This window comes from Anomaloglossus baeobatrachus, chromosome 1 (assembly GCF_048569485.1).
Source record: "Anomaloglossus baeobatrachus isolate aAnoBae1 chromosome 1, aAnoBae1.hap1, whole genome shotgun sequence".
Taxonomy (NCBI): Eukaryota; Metazoa; Chordata; class Amphibia; order Anura; family Aromobatidae; genus Anomaloglossus; species Anomaloglossus baeobatrachus.
This window is the reverse complement of record NC_134353.1, coordinates 165907503-165921367: the sequence shown is the minus strand read 5'-3', so window position 1 is coordinate 165921367 and position 13865 is coordinate 165907503. Positions and strand designations below refer to the sequence as shown.

At 50.0% G+C, this 13865-nt stretch overlaps 1 protein-coding gene across 1 annotated transcript in view; it reads left to right on the top strand.

Moving 5' to 3' along the window:
* Nucleotides 1–13865, top strand: part of SPCS3 (signal peptidase complex subunit 3) — a 30263-nt gene that overhangs the window by 5605 nt on the left and 10793 nt on the right. Inside the window, exons 2-3 of the mRNA XM_075347185.1 lie at nt 4540–4615; nt 8047–8121. Of these exons, the coding sequence (XP_075203300.1) occupies nt 4540–4615; nt 8047–8121 (151 nt within the window). The remainder of the gene's footprint in view (nt 1–4539; nt 4616–8046; nt 8122–13865) is intronic.

Sequence of the window (13865 nt, the reverse complement as noted above, 5' to 3'; positions counted from 1 at the left end):
GTTGCCTGGACTCAGAAACCCCTGGTTACACTGACCACAGATGCCAGCCTACGTGGATGGGGGGGCAATGGTGGCAAATTCCCCATTTCAAGGGGTCTGGAGTCCTTACGTCAGCTCCCAATCCTCCAACTACCGGGAGCTCAGGGCAGTCAGGGAAGCCCTCCTTGCGGCTCAGGACCTCGTCCGGGACTCTCACGTCCTGGTATATTCAGACAATGTCACAACAGTGGCACATCTCCGCCATCAGGGCAGTACACGCTCAGGCGCCCTGAAGTCGGTATCCTCCCGAATCTTTCAATGGGCAGAACAATCTCTGCTCTCCCTTTCTGCGGTCCATCTGAAGGGCTCCCTCAATCTTCAGGCGGATTTCCTGAGTCGTCGGGATGTTCATCCAGGGGAATGGAGCCTGGATCAGGCAGTGTTCTGCTCTCTAGTGGCAAGGTGGGGTGCACCAGAGGTGGACCTCTTTGCCTCAGCAGAGAATCGCAAGGTCGCAACATATTTCTCCCTGAACCCAAGGGACGAGGCTTTAGGGGTAGACGCTTTCTGCCACAGTTGGTCCTTTCGCCTCGCTTACGCGTTCCCCCCCTCTTCCTCTTCTCGCACGGGCCCTGAGGAAGATCAGAGACGAGGGGGTCCCAACTATACTGGTAGCCCCTCTGTGGCCCCGGAGGAGTTGGTACAGCTTGGTCATGACGCTAGGAATCGACGGCCCAGTCCTCTTAGGTTCGGACCCCAGCTTACTGTCACAGGGTCCGATTTTCCATCCGGCTCCTCAGAAACTCAACTTGGCTGCCTGGCTTCTGAGGCCCGAGCACTGAAGGCTCAAGGGCTTTCTGACAAAGTTGTGGCTACGCTGCAGAAGAACCGTAAACCTGTGACTAATAGTATATACAACAAAATCTGGAAGAGATTTTCCTCCTGGTGTGGTTCTCGGCCTCCTGACCCTTTTCGGCCTAATATTGCGCAGATTCTGGACTTTCTCCAAAGTGGTTTAGACTTAGGTCTTAGGCCCAGCTCCCTGAAAGTTCAGGTGTCAGCACTCAGTGCAGTCTTGACACGGCTCTGGCAGATCATCGTTGGATCCGTCGGTTCTTTGTGTCCGCTGGTAGACTCTGTCCACGTCGGAGGGTCCTGACGCCTCGCTGGGATCTCAATGTGGTCCTTACAGGACTATCTCAATCTCCGTTTGAACCTCTGTGCTCTTGTAACATTCGTTCCCTTTCTCACAAGACTGCTTTTCTTGTGGCTATTACATCTGCTCGCAGAGTCGGCGAACTTCAGGCTTTGTCTGTTAGGGAACCTTATCTGACCATCAGAGATGACAGCATTGTTTTTCAGCTGGACCCTTCCTTCCTTCCCAAGGTGGTTTCGGATTTTCACCGTTCGCAGTCCATCGTCCTGCCTTCATTCTGTCAGAATCCTCGGACTCCGGGTGAGGAAGTGTTTCATTCTTTGGATGTCCGTCGGATAGTGTTGCACTACCTAGAGGTTACTGCTTCTTGGCGCCTTGATTCTAACCTGTTCATCCAGCCCTTTGGCCGCAATAAGGGCAAGAAGGTGGCTAAGAGTACAGTCGCCAACTGGATTGTGCGAGCAATTAGAGATGCATACCTCGCTCAGCATCTCTCTCCGCCTACTGGATTCACGGCGCACTCCACCAGGGCTACCTCTGCCTCCTGGGCCGAACGGGCAGGGGCCTCCCCTGAGCAGATCTGCAAGGCGGCTACGTGGTCTTCGCTCCATACCTTCACGAAGCATTATCGTCTGGATCTGGATTCCAACAGGGATTTGGCCTTTGGCAGGAAAGTCCTGCAGGCTGTGGTCCCCCCCCTAGGTATCAATTCTTTGGTATTCCTCCTATGCTGTCGTGGAAGGGACTAGAGAAATAAGAATTATTCTTACCGATAATTCGCTTTCTAGGACCTTCCACGACAGCAGGTAATTCCCTCCCCTATGTATTCATGTATTCCTGAATGTGTAGTACTTCTCATATGCTATGGATTCTTTGTAAGACACTGGCTATGGGAGGTGGGAGGGTCCTTTTAAACCTCTTGAACTTCCTGTCCCAATTAGGGCGTGGAGAGACAACCTCCTATGCTGTCGTGGAAGGTCCTAGAAAGCGAATTATCGGTAAGAATAATTCTTATTTTTCACACAGATTGAATCGTTGCCTGAACAAACAGAATATACACTTGTCTTTTCCATATTTCAGATGAGATTTGCCTGTTCGTCTGTGGGTGCGAAGAATAAGGCTACTTTCACACATCCGGTTTGAGCAGTGCGGCTCAATCCGGCTGTGAAAACTATGCAACGGATGCGGCGAAAACACCGCATCCTTTGCATAAGTTTTTACATGCGGCCCGTCCGTTTTTTTCCGGTTGCGGCATGCTACTGAGCATGCGCAGTGGAAAAAACCGCATGCGGCGACCGGATGCGTTTTTTTCCGCATCGCGCCGCATCCGGCCTCCATAGGTATGCATTGAAAAATGCGCGGCAGCGGCCGGATGCGGCGCGATGCAGTGTTTTTTGCCGGAGCAAAAAACGTTGCAGGGAACGTTCGATCCGGCCGCGGCATCGGCTAAATCTGCCGCATGCGGCAAAAACCGGACCGAACGCAAGCCCCTGCGGCACAATACGGCACTAATGTAAGTCTATGCAAAAAAAAAACGCAACCGGCGTTACAAAAGCCGGTTGCGGTTTTTCTGCAGAACGCCGTATTGTGCCGCAGAGCAAAAATCCGGATGTGTGAAAGCAGCCTAAGGCTATGTGCCCATGAGACTCTGTACCCGCGGATTTTGCCGTGGAAAACCTCCGGACTTATCTGGATGTTTTAGATAAATCTGCAGGATTTAGCAAGTACAGACACTCCCCATGTTATCCTATGGGACATGCGGAGTGCTGAATCAATGGTGCGGTATGTGCAGCTGTGGAATATGCTGCGGATGTCCCGCAGCCGCACGTAACTGCATGTCCATTATTCTTGTGGAAATATCTGTGGAATTCCCAGCCCTCCACTATGGAGATAGAGGCCGGGTCTTCGCAGGTAAGTCGCATGAATGTCCGCAGGTTTACCGCAGATATTTCGCTGGAATCCTTCAGCAATGGATAGCTGCGGATTCCGGGGCGCTGCTGCAGGAAACCTGCGGATATATCCACGGGTACATTGTCCCATGGGCGCATAGCCTAAACCTGATCCAGTAAGGATCATATGTGTATAATTTGATTTTTTTCCAGATATCTTACAATAGTTTAATACAGTAAAAAACCAAAGAGAAAAATTGTATGAAAAATACCCTGACTATAAATAAATTGCAAGTGCTTAATAACAGGATACTTAGTATATACATTTTTGCAAAAAGGTAAAAAGCTGTCCCACCTCGTCACGGTGTACCCATCTGAGACAGTCCCTAACCTACTAAAGTTAAAAACATATTCTGTACCTGACTTGTGTCATGTCAAAACTTCAATATGAATGGTGGCAAGTGGTCAGCTGTGTCCCAGATAAAATACACAGCAAAGTGAGACACAATCAGTTGTTCAGTCTCAGTATTAGGAGGGCTGCACCCCCAACTTGCAATAAAGCAATATAACAGACAAAAACACAAAAACCTGAGCTGAAACAATGTTCAGTAAACATGCAACATTAAGCATGTGAATTGCAGCCTTAAGACTAGAAAAAAACCAATTTTTCTGTTTTTTTTTTTTTTTCTAGTCTTAAGGCTGCAATTCACATGCTTAATGTTGCATGTTTACTGAACATTGTTTCAACTCAGGTTTTTGTGTTTTTTAATAGTTTAATACAGGGAATGGTATTTATTCTTGTAAATGTTAATAACCGATGTTTAAAAACAGATTCCTCACGGATTACAATACAGATTAAACAATGTCTGTTTTTTCTGGATGAAAATCAGACTATTTTTAATTTTCTCATTTGAGCTTATTCTTATGATTTTTTTTTTTTTTAATTTTAGCATTGTCAATTATTTATTTGCTTTAGTTAGTATGAAAATAAGCAAGTTTGCAATTTACTTGCTTTTTATATCTGCTACTGTTTTCCTGCAGTGAGAACTTTTATCTTTTATAGTGTACAGCTTGTTTGCATGTAGTGTAGTGTTGATAGATTTAAATTTCAAAGATCTTCATTTCCATATATGATTTGGGGGTTGCTCTTATTAACAGATTCCCTTTAAGAATGGAAAGACCCCATTGTTTACTCCTTAATTGCATGTAAAGGTTCCCTGCTGCCTTCTGATCCTTGAAGAAAACACTGGATGCTCATCTGGCCCTGTGCACACAAGAAACTAGGACCATGGTGGTGGTGTGGGTAAATAGTGTGACTGCCGACAGTTTCCGTGTGCACTGTTGATTCCTATGTATACAGGGGTCATGCAGGATTTTGCCCCCCTGTGATATTTTAGATTTTTTAATAGACTTGTTTAGTGTTTTTGGCACAAATTGTAATGAAATATAATACAAGTTCAGCCTTGCTATCTCTCCGGTCTGCGATCTGTAATGTCTTATTCCCTTGTCTTGCAGGGAGAATGTTGAAGATTTCACTGGCCCCAGAGAAAAGAGCGACCTGGGATTTCTCATATTTGATATAAATGCAGATATCCTTTATTTTATAGGCTTCTTTCATTCTGTTCCTGACTGTTAAGTAACCTAATCCCGCAGATAACAAGTTCTGCAGCTCATATCCCAAGGTTGTGTTTACTCCGAATATTTGCCAAAGTGAGCAGCGCAGAACGAGTGATCTCGGGAACATGTGGTTCAGTTAAAGTGACAGTGAAGTTGTGTCCGCGATGTATGAGCGCTGCTGTGCTGTATGTTCTGTGCATTCCAGAAACCAGAATGGAAACTTGTCATATCAGTGATGTGGGCAGTATCAATGGCTTCCATCTTGTGTTGGCTCCAGCACTGGTGTTAATTTTATTCTGTTCCTATAATCAAGCAAAACAACGGTTTTAGCAAAATCAGGCCTTAAAGGGACTGTCCCGACACCCATCTGTTCTCACGCTTGGCTGCTCGGCAATATTGGCTCTGTTTTATTAGGATACAGCTATGATTACAGCTCCGCTGCCTTCACACAGCATTACTATTCCCCATGGTTTACACTAAAGTCAAAAACTTTAGTGCAAAAAATGCTAATTTATGGCTTTTAAAGGGGGTCCACCCCATATTGCTTTTGGTAAACTACAAGCCATATAGGAAACTTAGCCCCTATAAAAATCATACTCCTTTATTAATGGTTGCTTCTATTATGCATAAAGTGCTCTTTATCAAACTTGCCATCAATGCTTCTCTGTTCACCCTTGATGTGGTACAGTGCACCATGCCACTCACTGGTGTTTGCATGGGGCTGCCTCTCCTCTTGAGTGACAGCACTGGTATGCCCTGAGTGAGTGCTGTCTAAAGAGGATCCTCAATTGTGCTCAGTGTAGAGCGCACCGCCCTGTAGCCGCTCGGTGTAGAGCGCACCGCCCTGTAGCCGCTCGGTGTAGAGCGCACCGCCCTGTAGCCGCTCGGTGTAGAGCGCACCGCCCTGTAGCCGCTCGGTGTAGAGCGCACCGCCCTGTAGCCGCTCGGTGTAGAGCGCACCGCCCTGTAGCCGCTCGGTGTAGAGCGCACCGCCCTGTAGCCGCTCGGTGTAGAGCGCACCGCCCTGTAGCCGCTCGGTGTAGAGCGCACCGCCCTGTAGCCGCTCGGTGTAGAGCGCACCGCCCTGTAGCCGCTCGGTGTAGAGCGCACCGCCCTGTAGCCGCTCGGTGTAGAGCGCACCGCCCTGTAGCCGCTCGGTGTAGAGCGCACCGCCCTGTAGCCGCTCGGTGTAGAGCGCACCGCCCTGTAGCCGCTCGGTGTAGAGCGCACCGCCCTGTAGCCGCTCGGTGTAGAGCGCACCGCCCTGTAGCCGCTCGGTGTAGAGCGCGCCGCCCTGTAGCCGCTCGGTGTAGAGCGCGCCGCCCTGTAGCCGCTCGGTGTAGAGCGCGCCGCCCTGTAGCCGCTCGGTGTAGAGCGCGCCGCCCTGTAGCCGCTCGGTGTAGAGCGCACCGCCCTTTCATCATTGTGGCCCCTTCTTTACACTTACAGGTTTGCAATGCAGCACATAACCAAGGATTCTCTGTAGAAATCACTTGCTCTGAGCAAACCACTGCTGTCAGTCGAGGTAGATGGAGGCAGACACATGTAAAATCAGTGGGTGGAGCGGTGCACTGCACAGCAGACAACCGTTAATAAAGTAAAAGGGTGAATTTTATAGGGGCTCAGTTCCAATATGGCTATTTAGAGTAATAGTGTTGTGCCTGCCAGACCCCCTGTATCTGGGAACAGATGATACAATAGTTGCCCGCCATACATGGAGGCAGATGAGCTTCTTTACATGTGTGATCATTGTTTGCTGTCCTGGTCAGTCAGTGAGACCTGCAGTGCGATGGATTGTAAAACTAACCTGTGCAAATCATTCCTCGTCATGGGATTAATTAGGACTCTCAAGTATTAGGCTCTGTGCGCACTAGTGCGTTTTACCCGCGGATTTGCCGCGGAAATTTCTTGAGAAATGTCTGCAATCTTTGTGCAGACATTTCCCACCAAATTCTATGAGAAAAAAAAAATAGCTGTGCGCACTGTGCGGATTTTTCTCAAGAAATTTCCTTGAGAAGAATTTCTCGAGAAAATTTCTTGAGAAAATGAGCATGTCAATTCTTTTCCGCAGGTACCCTGCGGATTTCGGCAGTACAGCCTGCAAAATCCGCAGAGAACCACCCGCGGGAAAATCGCGGCTATTCCGCGGCAAATCCGCATGCGGATTTGGTGCGGATTTTTTCCGGAGGTCTGGAAAATCTTTCACTCCCAGAAGTTTCTCAAGAAATTTTCTTGAGAAACTTCACATTTCTAGTGCGCACATGGCCTTAAGCTTCAGCTTTCAGTATATGGTATCATTTTTTACATCAAGACGGTCTCTTTATTTTCTTTCATAGGGGAAAAATGATTACTATATATATATCATTAAGACAGTCTCGAGCACACATCTCACTCTGACTTATGATAGACATGTTTGAACATAAATCTGATCCAAGAGCCACAAGAATGTGCTTAGCAGTTTCTCCTTTGGAAGAGCCATTCGGCGGACATGAACACTCATATTGCGTGTCTGTGTGTTAGGCTATGTGCCCACGGGACTCTGTACCTGCGGATTTTTCTGCATCAAAATCCGCAGCTTTCCCCCGGAAAGGTGCGGATTCATAGGTGCGAATATCTTTTATTTTTTTTTTTCAATTGAATAGGCAAAATCCGCAACAATAATTGACATGCTGCAGATTTTTCCGCACGAAAATCTGCACGATTTCCACTGCAGAAAAATCCGCAGCGTGGGCACAGCATTTCCCAAATGCCATAGAAATGGCTGGGGAGTAGCTGTGCTGCAGATTTCTGGAAAATCCGCGGCTTTTCCTCGAGAAATCCGCAACAAAATCCGCGCATTTTCCGCAGCGTGGGCACATAACCTAAGAGGCTCATTCACATTGGAGTAAAGATGGCCAAACCTGCCAGTTGTGTAAGGATCAACGAACAATTAGGCCACGAGCACACGTTGAGTATTTGGTGAGGTTTTTTTTACCTCAGAATTTGTAGCCAAAACCAGAAGTGGAACAATCAGAGGAAAAGTATAATAGAAACACGGCACCACTTCTACATTTATCACCCACTCCTGGTTATGGCTTATGCTGAGGTAAAAAACCTCACCAAATACTCAGTGTGCCCGTGGCCTTATGTGTATAGGGGCCCATTATAATCCTCCGGGGTAAAGGAAGATCAGGAATGTTGATTTCTAACACATACAGGACACAGTGACCAAACATGTCGACAGCGGCTTACCTCCTTATAACCATCAAATCCGTATTCACACTAGACTGAGCCAAGCATGGGAGGTCAGGATGAGAGGCTGAAGGTGCATGTGGCCTCTTCAGGTTACGGTTTGCTATTTTGAGGTCACTACAACATTGATCAATGCTTTGTAAGAAAGTCACGTTTTCCTTAATGACCCTACATTTGCAACCGATATTTGATTGGAACGTGAAGCAGTTATTTATCTACCTGTCAGCGGAGTACGCCACTAAGAGTAATGTGAGTATATGGCTGAAGTACCGCAGCTTTATAGAAATCCACGCACACAGAATTTATTGCATGGAGCATCATCACAATGGGATTCCTTCCTAAAATGAACCTTTAGTAACTGTAGATTGTGTAGAGAGGGCCCTTTTGGAGCCTCTTAATTCTACTATGCTTACAGAAATCGTCTCAGTATTGAAATGTTTTGTAATATTAAATGGATTTCAAATGAAACTTCAGGTTAAAGGGCTATTCTGTTTGATCCCAGGACTGTGCTGCTTCCCTGCCCCCCCCTCCCCCCCCCGCATTCGGCTTGCTGGGGGGCAGTGCATTGCTGACGATTGGATCTTTGACCCCACTGGTCTGAGCTGTGCTCTCCCATGCTCCAAGCAGAGACTGCAGCATTGGAGGAGTAGCACAAGGACACGGGAACTACCTGTATACAGCTTATCTGGTAGTTTCAGAGCAGTACTTACAAGCTCTATAGAAAAGAGCTTGTTTGCACAGCGCTCCTTGCTTAAAGGCCCAGTCACACTAAACAACATCCCTAGCAACATCGCTGCTAACAAACAACTTTCTTTGTCGCTCCATTGGGAGACCCAGACAATTGGGTGTATAGCTATTGCCTCTGGAGGCCACACAAAGTATTACACTTAAAAGTGTAAGGCCCCTCCCCTTCTGGCTATACACCCCCAGTGGGATCACTGGCTCACCAGTTTTGTGCTTTGTGCGAAGGAGGCAACACATCCACGCATAGCTCCACTTTTTAGTCAGCAGCAGCTGCTGACTATGTCGGATGGAAGAAAAGAGGACACATATAGTGTCCCCAGCATGCTCCCTTCTCACCCCACTGTATGTCGGAGGTGTTTGTAAGGTTGAGGTACCCATTGCGGGTACGGCGGCAGGAGCCCACATGCTGATTCCTTCCCCATCCCTTTTTACAGGGCTCTGGGTGAAGTGGGATTTACCGGTCTCCAGGCACTGAGACCGTGCTCCATCTACAGCCCCTGGAGAAGATGCTGGATGGAGCGGAGTACATCAGGGACATGGCCCTGCTTCCTCAAGGTACTCTGTGTCCCCGTGCATTTGGCGCTCACACCGCAGCATGCTGGGTGTTGTAGTGCGCCGGGGGACATCAGCGCTGCGGCGCCTGTGCCATAGCCTCATTCAGCTTAGCTGAAGCAGGCACACTTATGGGACTCGGCCGCGCCGGCCGCTGGGACTGCGGCACGGCTGGCACTTGTAGTGCGCCGGGGACTTCAGCGCGGCCTGCGCTTTTACGGCGGCCGCGCTGATAACTACAGTCCCCGGCTTTTGCGGCCTGCTTCCGTTCGTTCCCGCCCCCAGACCTGCCAGTCAGGAGAGGGGCGGGACGCTGCCCACGTCTAGGACTCGGGCGCGCCGGCCGCTGGCACAGCGGCGCGGCTGGCACTTGTAGTGCGCCGGGGACTTCAGCGCGGCCCGCGCTTTTACGGCGGCCGCGCTGATAACTCGAGTCCCCGGCTTTTGCGGCCTGCTTTAGTTCGTTCCCGCCCCCAGACCTGCCAGTCAGGAGAGGGGCGGGACGCTGGCCACTTCTAGGGCGGTCGCGCCGGCCGCTGGAACTGCGGCGCGGCTGGCACTTGTGGTGCGCCGGGGACTTCAGCGCGGCCCGCGCTTTTACGGCGGCCGCGCTGTTAACTCGAGTCCCCGGCTTCTGGGCCTAGTCTCCCTTCGTTACCGCCCACAGCCCTGACAGTCAGGGTAGGGGCGTGACGCTGCATAGAGCAGAGCTGAGAGCTGGAGTATGTTTTGCATACTCCACCCCTCTCACTGTGTGCACTGTGAGTCCGGATTCCCGCACTTTCTCAGGCACGCCCACGGCTTCCTTCTCTACAAGGACACCGGCAGCCATTAGTGTCAGTTTCTGTACGATACAGAGACAAGTGTGGAAGACCCTGGCATTCTGATAGTCACACAATCGCTGTAACAGGCGTTAAGCAGCACCTGTGGTGCTAACCCCACTAGTGCAGAAGTGCACTTATAGATATGCTTGTACTATATACATTGCACTGTTTGGTCGCACGTTGTATATACCCTCCTGGATTATGCGGAGGAGTTATCAGCATATTCTCTGTGTAAAACAAAGGTGCAGAACCACATGTTTTTCTATACAGCTGGTACAGCATGTACGGCTATACGGCCGGCAGGTACATAGACTCCCATTGTATGCACTAATGGCCAGGGGATGAGGACGGTGTCTGCAGTATTTACTGACAGTTTTTCTGAGACTATGGCTATGATACTAGAAGCCTAGCAGTCCGGACATGTCTCTCACAATATGGGCACTGTTGAATCATTGATCCATGGCCCCCCTCAGTGTGAATAACTAACAGCTCCGGGAATGTCACACGCATCCCAGAGTCACGGCTCTGCACGGACGTCAGTCCCAGACAGCCTAAGTGGGCTCGCTATGAGCGGCCTCGGTTTCATCAGGGTCCTAACAGAAGGACTCGCTGTGTAATGAGGCGGAAGTAGCGGCTCAGGATTCTGATCCTGAGACCGCTCTCAATCTGGATACACCTGATTGTGACGCCATAGTAAATAATCTTATAGCGTCCATCTATAGAATGTGGGTTATTTCTCACAACTCCTCCAGTGGAGGAGTCAGCTTCACGTATTTTTCTGGACCACTCTGCCTTCAGAGAGGCAGTCCAGGAACACCACGCTTATCCAGATATGCGCTTCTCCAAACGGCTTAGGATACACGCTATCCCTGTCCCCTGACTTGGTCAAGGACTGGACCCAATGTCCCGAGCGGCATCCTCCAATCTCCAGGCTTGTAGCTAGATCCATAGTTGCAGTGGAAGATGGAACTGCAAACTCAAAGATGCCACTGACAGACAGATGGATCTCTGGTCGAAAGCCATCTATGAGGCTGTCGGCGCACCGTTGGCTCCGGCATTCTCTCCCTTGGGGCACTCCAAGCTATTTCAGCTTGTCTTACACAGATTGACACGGTTACACGTACATCTGTGCCGCAGGTGGCATCCTTAACCTCTCAAATGTCTGCATTTGTTTCTTACGCGATTCAGGTTGTCCTGGACTCTGCGAACCGTGCGGCGGTAGCCTCCGCTACTCCGTGTTTTTAAGCAGAGCCTGGTCTGCTCGTTAAGTGAATGGAAGGCAGATTCTGCTTCCAAAAAAGGTTGCCTAACCAGTTGCCTTTTTCTGCTGACCGACTGTTTGGTGAGCGTTGGATGTAACCATCAAACAGTCCAGGGGTAAGGATTCATCCTTTCCTCAGCCCGGACACAACAAACCCCAACAGAGCAAGAGGCAGTCGGGGTTTTCGGCCTTTTCGAGGCTCGGGCAGGTCCCATTTTTCCTCGTCCAAGGTGGACTCAAAAGGATCAGAGGAGCTAAGATTCTTAGCGGGCTCAGTCTCGCCCAAAAAAGCGACAGTCGGAAAACCCGCTTCCAAGGCGGCTTCCTCATGACTTGCGGCCTCGGTCGGTAGCAGGCTCTCCCGCCTTGGCGATATTTAGCTGCCATAGGTCAATGACCATTGAGTATGAGACATTCTGTCTCACGGGTACAGGATAGAGCTCACTTCTCGTCCTCCAACTCGATTCTTCAGAATTTCTCCACCTCCCGGCCGGGCCGCTGCTCTTCTGCAAACAGGGTGCACTCTATAGGCAGAAAGAGTGATGACCCCCGTTCCTCTTCAGGAACAAGGTCACGGTTTTTACCCCAAATTCTTTGCGGTACCTATAACAACGGGCCGTTCCGTCCCGTTCTGGATCTAAAAATGCTCAGCAAGCTCGTGGACACCAGGCGGTTCCGGATGGAATCCCTCCGCCATGTCATCGCCTCAAGGTCCCAAGGATATTTCCTAGCATCATTAGGCATCAAGGATGCTTATCCACACGTGCCGATTGATCCAGAGCACTAGCGTTTCTACGCTTCGTTATAGGAGACGAACACCCTCTGTTCGTAGCTCTACCTTCCGGCTAGCGACAGTCCAACTGGTCTTCGCCAAGGTCAGGGCAGCAGTAGTCACAGTCCTGCACTCTCAGGGTCACTCTGTGGTCCCGTATTTAGACGATCTACTTGTCAAGGCACTCTCTTAGGAAACATGCCAACACTGCCCGAACGTTGCGCTGGAGACTCTCTAGAGTTTTGGGTGGATCATCAACTTTTTAGAGTCAGATCCGACCCCGACCCTATCGATAACATATCTAGGCATAGAGTTTCTTACTCTCTCAGCGATAGTGAAGCTGCCGCTAGACAAACAGCATTCACTACGGGCTGCAAGCTCTTCTTTAAGAACCAGTCGCACACATTGACACGCCTCATGCACTTCCTACGTAAGATGGTAGCAATGGAGGCAGTTCCTTTCGCGCAGTTTTACTGCGTCCACTACAATGGGACATTCTCCGCCAATGGGACGAGGAGTCGACGTCCCTCAACAGAGTCGTCGTTCTTCTCAGGCGGCCAAGGAATCTCTACGGTGGTGGCTTCTTCTCACCTCTTGGTCAAAAAGAAGGTCCTTCCTATCCCCGTCCTGGGCGATAGTTACGACAGACGCGAGTCTATCAGGGTGGGGAGCAGTTTTTCTCCACTACAGCGCTCAGGGTACGTGGACTCAGCAAGAGTCCACTCTTCAGATCAATGTTCTTGAACACAGAGCAGTGTATCTTGCCCTACAATCCTTCCAACAGCGGCTGGAAAGCAAGCATATCCGACTTCAGTCGGACAGCTCCACAGCGGTGGCATACATCAACCACCAAGGAAGAACGCGCAACCGGCAAGCCTTCCAGGAAGTCCGGCAGGTTCTGATGTGGGTGGAAGACACGGCATCCACCATATCCACAATTCACATCCCAAGTGTGGAAACTAGGAAGCTGACTTCCTAAGTCGCTGAGGTGTGGCCGAAAGAGTATGGTCTCCTCACCCGGACGGGTTTCAGGAGATCTGGCGCCGCTGACAGAGGCCGGACGTCGATCTAATGGCGTCACGGCACAACAACAATGTGCCAGCTTCATGGCACGGTTTCACAATCATCGAGCTCTGGCGGCAAACGCCTTAGTTCAGCATTGGTCGCAGTTCCAGCTACCTTAGGTGCCACCTCTGGCATTGTTGCCCAGAGTACTGCGCTAGATCAAGACCGACTGCGGCCGCGCCATCCTCGTCGCTACAAATTGGCCGAGGATGTTGTGGTACTCGGTTCTGTGGTGCCTCACGGTAGGCTAACCGGGGGCACTACCAGACCAATCAGACTGGCTGTCTCAAGGGCCATTCTTCCATTTGGATTCTACGGCCCTCAACCGGATGGTGTGGCATTGAGTCCTGGAACCTAGTGTCGTCAGGATTACCTCAGGACGTGGTTGCCACCATGAGACAGGCTAGCATACCAACGTCCGCCAAGATTGACCACAGGACGTGGAAGATGTTCTTATCTCGGTGCTCGGCGCAGGGTGTTTCTCCCTGGCCGGTTGCATCGTCTATGTTTCCTTCCTTCCTGCAATCTAGGTAGGAAAATGGGTTGTCGCTCAGTTCCCTTTAGGTACAAGTCTCAGCGCTATCTGTATTTTTTCAGAAACGACGACTTCCTCAGGTACGCACGTTCCTACGGGGAGTTTGTCTTCTCAGCACTCCGTACAAGCGGCCGTTAGAGCCCTGAGATCTGAACAAGGTTCTAATTGCTCTCCAGATGCCGCCTTTCGAGCCTTTGAAGGATGTCTCCCTTCCCGTTTTTCACGGGAAGTGGCCTTCTA